The sequence below is a fragment of the Nicotiana sylvestris genome, chromosome 5 (assembly GCF_000393655.2).
Source record: "Nicotiana sylvestris chromosome 5, ASM39365v2, whole genome shotgun sequence".
NCBI lineage: Eukaryota > Viridiplantae > Streptophyta > Magnoliopsida > Solanales > Solanaceae > Nicotiana > Nicotiana sylvestris.
Genome location: NC_091061.1, coordinates 108,377,877 through 108,390,055, shown reverse-complemented (window position 1 = coordinate 108,390,055; position 12,179 = coordinate 108,377,877). Strand labels below are relative to the sequence as shown.

The following is a 12,179-nucleotide window of genomic DNA, read 5'->3' as shown; positions in this document are numbered from 1 at the left end:
CTTGATTAAGACATACAATTATCTGTTCCTACTAAAGAGTAGTAATTCAGGTCATTTGAAGCTATCAACTTTTGGGGAATTTTGGACTGCTTACAGAAATTACCTTCCTGGTTCACATGGGAATTTGTCAGCTGATCGTCATTGGTAGTCATCAATTTTTTACTATTCAGTGCATTTCGAAATTCTTTTGCATGTAACCGTGATAAATTTAGAGCAGAACTTTTTTAATATTTTTGGTTCAGTAAAGTTCATTGTTTACGTGAGTGAAAATTCTAGCCTTGGAGCAGCGTTTTTATATTTCTTGAAGGTGCTGAGAGCCGGAGATGTAGTGTGGCAAAAAGATGTTTTACATAATTTTAGCTTTGAATTGCTTGAAGTTAAAAAGGAAAAGATATCTTTGAAGAAAACGAGGAGGAGAAAGGGGATTGAAGTTGTTTAAAAAGTGGGTACAAGTTAAAAGTTTAAAAAATATATATAAATTAAATGGTGGTGACCAAATAGAACGCCGTGTGCAATTTTTACGAGATACATGGTCCGCTGCTTTTGAAAAGAGAGGCTAATCTCCAAAAAAATTTCTCCCACAAACACTAACTTCTATAATTAACTTACATCTCATTTCCTTTTCCCTACTTTCCAAACAAGAAAAAGAAACAACGAAAAAGGGGCTGATATTTTCCCAATAATGCCCTCCATCCACAGAAGATACAAAAAGTAGATCCAACCACAATATATTACTCAAAAGAAGAAAAATAACACTACTAAACCAAGGGCAAGAAAGGAAATTAAAAGGAAACAACCCCCTTCCTGTCCCCAAGTTCTGAAATGAAAGGGAAAAAAAGGACTCGTTTTGTCTTCGACCTCTATCAAGAAGGAATGGCCAAAACAAATGCCTGTCCTCTGTCAAGCAAAAGAATCCCAACAAAGATCATTCAACGGTTCCATCTTTTCCCATTTTGTTTTTACAGTTAAGTTGAGTGTCTTTTTCATTTCAATTTCAGAAAAAGCACTGGCTTTTCCATCTTACTAGCTATACCAAAAAAGTAAAAGCTGCTATTTCATCTCCATCTTCTTCAATTCTTTTTCTTTTCCTAATCAGCACATCGTTTTCCTGCACAGGAGATATATATATATATATAATGGTATATTAATGAGCTATTAAAGGAATGATAATGGTTAGTTTTCAAGAGGAAAAAAATTGCAGTTAATATCAAAGACAATGCTATTTCTTGGAACCCAAATCACCATACTAAATAACGTAGAAAAAAAAAATATTTTTTATATTTACGAAAAAAAATGTTTATTTTTTACCAACACAAAGTAATGTCTAGTAAGACAGACCATAATGCTCGACAAGGAAAAGGACGGAGCAAAAAGTAGGTGCTTTAATCCATGAATTTCAACTATTCCAGGTGAATCATGTTACTTCACAATTTTTTAAATAGGACAAGCACTCATATTTTCACAGAAAGCAGCACCAGGTAAAATTACTTCCCTTTTTTTTTTCACTTTTGCGGATTATTTTTTAGTCTAAAACAATATCTTGCTTTTGACCCCTGTTCAATTTGGTCGGAAATAATTCAGACACCTGTCCAAAACTCAAAAGCACTACTCTCCTACTACTACTACTAAAGTAACTACTAGTAACTAGTAACTGCCAGATAGCCAGGATTGCTAGTCACCGTCTGAATAGTGACTTTTGTATGATTTATTGGCCTTTACCTAATAATTGTGTCTAAAACATTGATTCAATTGTTTATACTACTTAACTAACTCTAATCATTGCACCCACGCCTCAATTATACACAGTTGCAACTTGCACAATAAATCCTCAGTCAACAGAGGATGTGACCAGGGTAAGTTAAATTCAAAAATTGCGGTAATAAAGAATTAGAGGATAATGACAAGCATCAAGCTAGACTACTTACATCACCATTTTTGGGTGTGGAACCCGACTACCCCTCTTTGGGAAACTAACATTAAAGTTGTTTTCGTGTGACCTACTTCGAGCCGTAAAAGCTGACGTAATGTTTGCATTAGGATAAGATGTCTACATCACACTTTTTGGGTGAGGCTTTTTCACGAACCCTACATGAACACAGAATACTTTGTATATCGGGCTACCCTTCCCTTTTTAATGTAATGATTGTGACAATTTACTTTAATAGCGTCAATTTAGTCATTGAGCATAGCCATAGAGTCAAATTAAGGAGATACAGGGGGTTTCCTAATCTAGTCTTGTCTAGACGAACCCAAGTGATCCTAAGGGGTCGCCGACTAAATTATTTCGAGATTATAATCTTGGAATTATAATTCCTGAACTAATTTATTCCACCTGGGAGGTGGAATAATATAATCGGTGGAATAATATAATCCTGAGTTTGATGCGATAAGGTGGGATAAAGTGTGATATCTTGTATTAAGACTAGGATTAAATTTATAACATCTTTAGTTGATGGTATAAAGTTATAAATAGTTATAAATTTATACTGTCAATCAAATATGATATAAACTTAATCTCACACTTTATCCCACCACATCTCGAGTACCAAACAACCCTTAAGGTATATGAACCGATAAACATTCCCAAAAGCTGTAGGAACAAATAAGTTGGAAAAATAAGATGTGGATGAAGTAGGTAAAATAGTGACCACTCTGAAATAACACTCTATAGTGTAACTTTCAGCTCAAAAAAGCAAAGGTGACACTATGAAAGGCACATAGCAGAGAAAAAGAAGGTGCTTTGTCTAACAGTCAACCACAACATGATATATATCAAAGAGTACTATATATTCAAAATACTCTTCTTTTCTTTAATTCTTTCCGGACTACGGACACTGTCCATGAACCCAAAGTTATACCATACATTCCCCCTCCCAAAATGACCATAAGGTCCCCTACAACCCTTTTTGGGTTCCATTTTTAAAATGACTACAAACTCCATCTCTATAATGAAAGGACTAAGTGTCGGTGGACTAATCAGGGGTTTGATCTTTTGAAAGACATGAAAGAAAATGACATATGACGGAGTCCACGGATACACACAAACAAACAAACAACACCCTATGTATTATCCTCTCGTGATTTATTTATGATTTAGAAAACTTAACGTATATAAAGGGTCTTAGATTCATATCATAATATACCAATTATTAGTGTTATGGGTCCTAGTTGATATCATCGTCATCAAGCTTGGGTCAGACATGCTTAGACTTGGAAAAATATATCACCATTATTAAATACACAAAAAGAATCAGACCAAATGGAAGGATATGAAAGAAGAATTTACCTTCTTTTTTTTCTTTTCTTTTTTTAATTTTGCTTGACTTGGTTTACTATTTGAGAGATGTTTGGGAAGCTTTCGGTGTAGCTTGCTTAAATGCAACAGTGGGAGCTATCCGGCAACTCCTTTTCTGATGTTCTTGCACTAATTCTCCAGCAAACCAATCAAGTTTATCAAAATTGCTTTCCTCTGCAATTCTCTTGCCACCGAAAAGCACTGACTCTACATTTTTCTGTTTCAGCATTTCATCTGCTATCCCAACCAACGTTTTCACATTGCTCGGACTTGGGTCAGCGTCTCCATTCACCCCACAACGACCAAAGCTCGATCCGTTAGCCTGCCATCATCAAATTAGTTTAGAAACTGAAAACACCATTTAATTTTACTAAGATATCATCCAAGTTAAAGACAAATTGTAATACCTGAAAGCAACAAGTCGTTCGTTCTACCTTCATATGTTTGAATCTAGAACATTTTAAGACTTACTAATGATCGGAAAAGGATAGATAGAAAGCAAATATCCCTTGACTGGAAGAAGCATCAGTTGATGACGAAACTCAATAGTTTTCAGTCTGACATTTTATAAACCATGTGGGACTTATTTAACTTATCCCTTTATTCTTCGGAATGATCATCAATATATTATTATTTCATTTGGTCAATTATCTAAATCTTCTCCATATAGTATTCTCTTGGCACACATTCCATTGGTCAATTCCCTACCCACATCCACTATTACCCTCATCAATAAGTATACTGTAAGGGGTCGTCGGGTTGGAATATGATTTATATTTGTATAAGTTATGCTGGTATAAGTTATATTGGTATAAGTTATGCTGGAATTGTTGTTTATTCATTGTTTGATATGTTGTATTAAGAATGACAATTGCATAATTTCTAAGAAGAAGGTATAAGTTATAACAGTGCTAATTACCCCACCTTCTATAAGGTATAAGTTATCCCGGTGTTAATAACTTATACCTGGTTTGCTAACCAAACAGAGTATTAAGATGGTATTAAATTTTTATACCATCCTTATACCTTCTTAGGGCATCTCCAACCTTTACCCCATTTTTGGTCCCCAAAATGAGGATTTCCCCATTTTGGAGACTCCAACCATTTTCCCATTTTTCCCCAAACTTTTTTATATTCTTCTCTCTCTTCTATATTATATTACTATCTTTCATTCCAATTTCATTTTTTAATTTCCATTAAACAAATTCCGTCTTTTATTTTTATTAATTTGTAATTTTCATAATTAAAACAATTCCATAAAATTTTAAATAATATAATTTGTAAGCAATTATTATAGGTTAACTAATAATTCAAATAAAAGTGAAATCATTGCGATACAAGATTAATTAAATACATATTACATAACGACAAAATTCATTCGAAATACTAGATAAATATTCAACCTCAACATCTAGTATTCTCCCATAAATGATCTATTAATACATTACGAAGTGCAAAATGAGCATCTTTGTCCTTAATTCTTCTATGTCGAAATAAAAATTCTTGAAATCGTTGATTTTCATCTACTGTCATTTCTACATAAAAATAATAAATGCACAAAAATTAATTTATCAAAATTATATACCAAAGTTAAGATAAAATATTAAAATTATAAAGACATTACATAAACATAATTAGGTATATATAAAGAGATAAATTAAAAGATTAAATAATAAAATAATAATAAAAAAGTGATGAATAGTGTACCCATATTTAAGGAAACACTATTCATCCCCTATTTTGGGGACAAAAATGGGGGAGGGTTGGAGCTAAATTCCCCCAAATATTTCCCTCATTACGGGGATGGGGGCAAGGTTGGAGATGGCCTTGTAACTCATACCAAACGGTAAAAAACCAAGCCCCACCATTGGCAGTATCGTAATAAAGCATGGTCTCAAGGACAAGGATTTGGTAAGAGAATAAATTGGCAGGTCAAAATAGCTGGGAGAGAGGTACTTGGTAATCAATATGATAGTGAGGACCATCCTTGAGATACAGAGCCTCTTCTTTAGCATACAGATTTAGGTGACACAAGAAAAGTTAAAGAACATAACTACTCTCTTGTTCTCTTTATATCAGAAATCTATGTGTCACGAAAATGGTGTTGATTATGAATATCATCCTTCGTAAATTATGGAAAAACTACAGCTCTACACATATTTGCTGTACTAATTGGCAAGGAGTGCCACATTCTTGATTTAGTAACTTTCCAGCAGCAAGATATTACTCCCAATCCCCCCCCCCCCCCAATTTTGGTCCTTTTTGTAATTGATATTTAAAAGAGATCACTTCTCCCCAATTACACACACAGAGTGTGTGTTTTTGTGTCTGAGTCTCGCCAACCAATGGGTTTGTCTAGTTGTTAGCTAACGACAACATTGTTCCTGGTGGCCTCAATTTGACTGCACGGTTTCTCTAGTTGCACACAACAACAACACTATCAATTATCCTAAAACCAGTAAATGAATGTCTATGCATCAATATTCTTCAAGAAATTAAATTGCATACGACCAAATTATCAAACGGCGCAGGTTAGAGGTTAGACTCACCCCTACAAACCACCCACCCCCTCCCCCTCTCCCATTCCAAAGACACCTATCCCCAGCTTGTCCCCTTTCTCCCGGCCCCCATGTAATCTACAAGCTCATTCATGAACTGTATCTACTACTAAAATTTTGGAACAAATTTTAGAGTTAAATGTGCCCCCATCGGATTACCTTTACTTGCTGTAACAGCTAATTTGTTTTATTTTACGATTACAAATCTTATATTTAAGTAGTCTCCCTTGTAGATATCCTTTGATAATTATAAAAAATTTAAAATTCTTTACGCTGACTGTAAACTATTAAAAGAACAATAGGTACCTGAATGCGCACGTAATTACTGCTACGGTATTGGCCAAAAGCCATGGCAACTGAGTGGTCCACCACATCAGCGGAGCCATCGCCAGAAATTCGAGCCATTGGTCGAGCCCAGTCTTTTGCCTTCCAATTCTTGACTTGCTCATATTCAAAGCTTCCTTCAAGGAGCTGACCTGTCCCTAGTGAAAGTACCAAAATGTCCTCCACACCTCTCACGAAGGGGAATTCTTGCTTGTTGTGAAGCACGTGGGTAATCGCCGCCGCCGCCGGGTTGCTCATGGCTAATCCCCCGTCAACCGCCACGCACTTGGTTTTCCCGTCGACGGACTTCATACAAACCGGCTCGAACACTCCCGGCTCTGCTGACGTGGCTCTGCAAACCTCCCATAGCCGGAAGTCGAAGCTGTCGGTTTCTAAAGCATCAGCTCTGGAAAACAAAAATGGCGCCGTACTTGAAAGGTCGTAACATGGGATTAAAACCGGTTTCAACGTGTCCTTTAACGTGAGGCTTCGACCGGTTTTATCTACAAAGGCCTCCTTCATCGACTTCTCCAAACCGGTCGTGGCTGAACCGGTCGAACCACCACCGCCTCCGCTGCAGATAATTCGCCTGAGGAAACCGCCGGAATTTGAACCTTTGGTAGGGTAGAATTTTTTGCTTTGTTCTGCTAGAAGCTTCCACGTGTCCTCAGCGTGAAACAAGGGGCGGTTTTGGTCCTTGGTAGAGAAGAGCATGGTGGTGAATATTCCTCCGACGCCGGAACCGGCAGCGACGTCGAAATAATCGGCGATTCTAGCATCTGGATTTCCCGATTTAACCTTCAACGCCTGTTCAAGATACGCTAAAGCTTTTCCTGATAGGATGCTTCGCATTCCACCACCATCTATGCTGAGGATACAGACTTTACCCCTCTGATTTTTAATTGCCTGAACGCCGTGCCCCTCCCTCACCGGTGATGATGTCAACACAACCTCGTTAACGTTCTTGTGATGTTCAACTGCCGGAGCTATTTGTTTAGGAATCCAAAGCTTCTGATCATCGTAACCAAATAAGAACTTGCTTTCTAGAATAGAGAAAATCTCGTAGCTTAACTTATCTGTATCTATGCTTGGCTCTTGCATATCTGTTAGATGATTACACGCCATTTCTTAACACACCCCCAGTTCAAAACAAAGACAAATTAACTTATCCTTGTCAATTTCCCATCAATCAAACAGAAAAAAATTTCATATGTATGAATGGGTCGTTCTTGTTTTTGTAAACATATATATGTAGGCTAGCTTCGTAATCTCCGACTCTCCACTTTAACGTGAGTTTGTGGAAGAGCGGGAGGAGCAGATAAAAAAATTAATCTGAAAAGTGAAAATGAAGGTTGACCAATAAACGTTTCTTTTTGAGTGTGTATATACTAAGGGAAAAGGCAAAGAGGAATAAAGAAAAGTGGATAGTGGAGATCCTGTATTTCAATATAGAAATATACTTATATAATTAGAAGAAGAAGAAACGTCAAAAGAAGCAACGGATATCAAAGCAGCAGCATAAACAAAAACAAATGAAGAAGAAGGGAAGGGGTGGGCAAGTATAACAAAAGAAGACAAATGAAGTGATGAAGAGGAAGCAACAACATAACATAGCAGTTGCAGAGGATGTCTGTTAGCTTTTAAAAAAACCCTCTCACTCTGCAAGTCGCTCTAACCCCACTTTTTTAACTTCCCCCATACCATTCTATAACTATTGGCCATATTTGCGAATACTCCAAATATCCATATTTCTTTCTCTCTTCCCATGTTATGTTAATATCCCACCACCATTTTTACCTTTTATGGATAAACATATACTCCCTCCCTTCGATTCAATTTATGTCAACCTGTTTGGCTAGGAACGGCGTTTAAGAAAAAAATGAAGACTTTTGGAATTTTTGGTCCTAAACAAATTCAAATGGGGCCCAGAGTATTTGTCTGGTTATAAAAGCTTCTCATTACCGATAGAGTTGTAACTTTAAACTAAATTGTTACCAAATTTAGAAAGGGTTCATTCTTTTTGGAACGGACCAAAAAGGAAATAGGTTCACATAACATGGAACAGAGGGAGTACTTTCTTCCAACGTGTACCCCTGCCCACCTTTCTTTAATATGTTGATTTATAGCTTAAATATTTTTGGGTTGAGTAACTCTCCCGGGTGTCAATGGATATTCGAAAACTGATTATACCGACCGAACCGTACCGTACCGAACCGATTTTTAGGTTTCTTTTTAAGAAACCGTAGGTTTTTATATATAACTATAACTGCACCGATAATTAGGGTAGGTTTTTTATTTTATAAAAATAAACCGAAAAAATACCGAACCGTACCGAATAAATTTTACATGTGGAAAATATATTTATTTAGTAAGTTTAAAAATAATAATGCATCAAATTTTCTTTGGGCCATGATTTTATGAAAACTATTACAAGCCAACAGGTAATTAAACTCAAAATACTAATTCCTAAAACCTATTATGCTACTTCTACTTAAACTAAGTTATTTCAAGTATCTTTATTAGCAAGACACAAAGTATTTTAGCGATTATGAGCAACCTACAATGTATTGAATATGTTTCCTTTCATATAATTTAGATTTATCTTTTTGAATATTTAATCTTCTATAGACTCTATTCCTGCGTCCCAGCTTGGTATATCTTTCAACTCGTGTGATTTATATTTTCTTTGCATTTGTTTGATTTCTTTTACGTTGTTGTAGAATAGTTGATGGATCTATACTCTAGCCATCTTTCTTTTTCTTTTCTTTTTTAATTCATCACCTTTTAAACGGTAAAAATGTCTAGAGAATTTTTCTAAGTCCTATAAAAGAACATATGTTATTGCATTCTACTTCTATTAAGATTTGTACTTCTTGAGGTTTGTACCTATTTTATTTATCATTAAGATACACCCTTTAAGAATTGTCTCTGGGGATATTCATGGTTCAGTTTGGGTCGATTTTTTTCTAAGAGGAAACCAAGCTAATTAAGATTAACCATATTTTTTATAGATTTGGTTTATGTCGATTTTTATTGATTTTTTTGTCGTTTTTTCCCTTAAATGTAAGTCATGCCAACCGCATATTCCATCGACTATATTCTAACACAATAGTATCAAACTAATTATTCTTTAAGAAAATTTATCATTTATCAAGATATATTAATAATATATAATTATACTAAATAGTGATGAGTAATATAAGGACTCAATTAAAAATAAATTACTTTTTAACATGAAATAGATTCTTAGACTTAGCAAAATAAAGCTATCATCAAACTAAAATGTAAAAGCAAAGAACTTAATTATTATGACAGCAAAGAACTAGACTACCAACTAAGAGTGCAAACAATTAAATATCTACCATAAAATTAAAAAAAACTATATAAATATACATATATGTGTAATAATAAAGTTTCATATAAGTATTTCTATAGTCGGGTTTGTTCGGTTTTTTCGATTATTTTTTGTTTAAAACCAAAACCAAATCAAATTTGGTCGATTTTTAAAATTTAAAACGAAAACCTAATCAAACCAAAATATTATCAATTTTTGTGTCGATTTAATTCGGTTTTCGATTTTTAATGAACACCCCTGGTTGTCTCCAATGAATTGGTAGGTCGGTAAGTTTAATCAACACATGTACTCCCTCCGGTCCACAATAAATGACCAATTTATCTTTTTATTTGGTCCAAAATAAGTTTTCATTTATATAATCAAGAAAAAATTCAATTTATTTTTTCAAAATTACCCTTATGTATGTATCCCTAAAAAGTCTTTTACTCCTCACATTAACTATGTTGCAACATTTAATTAAGGGTAGTTTAGTTACACTAACTATTTTTGTCTAGAATTTTGTATTTTCTTAATGGGTGTGCCCAAGACAAATTGTTCACTTATTGTGGACCAGAGAAAGTGTTTTCGTTCCTTAACAAACTGACTAACGACTTAATCGAAGTGCATTTATTTTTTGTTCGAAATGACACTACTCTCTCCAGTCGATTTTAATTGATTTTTAGTATTTTTCGTGGTTTATAATATTTTATTTTTTCAGATATTAAGAAAGAATTAAATTTTTCTTCTTCTAAAGTTGCCCTTGGAGTAAAGAGCCTGGGAGTATTTATTAATATGATCAATTTTATTGTTAATTAATGTTAAAAGAGTGAATTTCTTAATATGTGTGAAAATAACCAAAAAAATCAATTAAAATGAATAAGATGGAGTAGTATAAAAAATGACACAAGATTAATTAGAGAATTTGAAAAATGGATTGGATAGGATGACAGTGCCACAATGGGTGTTAGAGCAAAGCTAAACCAGGAAATTTTTGGGGAGCTAATTAATATGGGAAAAGGGGATTATCAGTTCCATTAAGCAAATTAAGTACGTGCCAAACTTGTTTCCCGGATAATAATCCCGTCTATCAATTTTGTAACATGTACAGGTGGAAACCAAACTATCCTTTCAAAACGCGTGAATAAAATTTGCCGACAGGAAAAGAAAATCCGTCAACATTAAAAGAATGAACCCTCAAGCATTTAATTCTATATTAAAGAACTAGATTCAGGTAATAATAATATGTCTATAAAAGCTGTAAATTGTAATGTAACTCATGTTAGGAGGGTTACAACCTACTCAAAATAATACTCCACTTGGCATTTTTGAAAATTCTTACTTCATTTGGGCACATCTTTTTAATGAACAATAAGCTAAATTGGTCCGTTGACTTTATTCCCTTTTAAGAAATGTACTCATGAAATCGTTTAAGTGGACTTTTGTTACTAAAATAATTATATTATGGATGTTCATTTAATACTCTGCTATAGATAATCTTCCGAAAAAAGATTATTCATTAAGTACTATGTTGAAGTTTATCTACAAGCAGCTGATGCAGATAGGTTGCAAGCAACTCAATGAAATGATTTGCAGCAGTTTCTTATTAAACAGGTAGGTTACAAACAGCTCATGCAGACAGCTGACAAGCAACTGAAGAAAAGCCTCGCAGCTGCTTCATTTCTTCTATAAATAGAGGAGTTTTCAGTTTATTATATACATTAGTTTGAAAGTTCAATAAAATATCAATTTCTCTCACTATACTTGTCTTTGATTTATTTATTTTATAGTCTTTATTTTATAATACGTTATCAGCACGAGACTCTGCCATTTTGAGCACTTACTTCGAATTTGATTTTCCTATCTTAGGTGAATGGTAGAGCTTTAAAATTAAGTAAGTTCTAACCAACTGAGGTGTTGAGATGCTGGTAGTAACGTCCCTCCTGGTTGAAAATATGTGTTCCAACTAAAGTCTCGCTCTTGGTTACGATGATTTCATGAGCATCATCGTCTACCATGTATAAAACACAAGCACCACTTTCAAAGCGTTTCATGCTTATCAGGTAAGGTTTTTACCTTATATTGAAGTCCTATAACTTGATTCTAAAGGCGAGCAGAGACAATAAGTTTGCTTGCAACTCTGGTAGAGTTTGAAAGTAATATACAACTACCAGAAGTGGTTATGTTTCATATATCTCATTGTAACCAAAATTTGGTAACCACCAGAAGTGGTATATGTCTATGACCACCAGAAGTGATAATTTAGGCTTTCTATGGTTACAATTGAAGATAAATTAGAGAAAATTTCTCTACATTACTTGCATGCCTCGATTTGCTCCTGAAGTAGCAATATCTTAAAAGAGGTTCTAAGCCGTCACACAATTTGGTGTGATTAATTCATATTCAAATAATTATGTTCTGTTCCCTGAAAGATGAGAACTTTTGATATATATTAATCAATTCCCTGAAGTGAATGTGACAATATTAATAAAGCTCGTAAATATGAACGCGCTTTTGATGTGAATATATTACAATTCACCTCCAGAAGAGGTAATATGTTTGAGGGAATATATACTCAATGTTTCGTATTTTAAATTTGCTCCTGAAAAAGTAACACAATTAAAATTTTCTCCTGAAGTAGGAAAATATTATGAATTGTGTCCTTCTGTGC

The 12,179-nt window shown here is 34.3% G+C and overlaps 1 protein-coding gene across 1 annotated transcript; it reads right to left on the bottom strand.

Annotated features, from left to right (window-relative positions):
* Window positions 1-647: 647 nt before the first annotated feature.
* On the bottom strand, window positions 648-7,950 carry LOC104216183 (patatin-like protein 6). The gene is made up of 3 exons (XM_009766184.2): window positions 6,160-7,950; window positions 3,287-3,617; window positions 648-1,108 (listed from the first exon to the last, which is right to left on the bottom strand). Exons 1-2 carry the CDS (start codon window positions 7,300-7,302, stop codon window positions 3,333-3,335), a joined length of 1,428 nt encoding a protein of 475 aa, XP_009764486.1. The 5' UTR covers window positions 7,303-7,950; the 3' UTR covers window positions 648-1,108; window positions 3,287-3,332.
* Window positions 7,951-12,179: the final 4,229 nt, after the last annotated feature.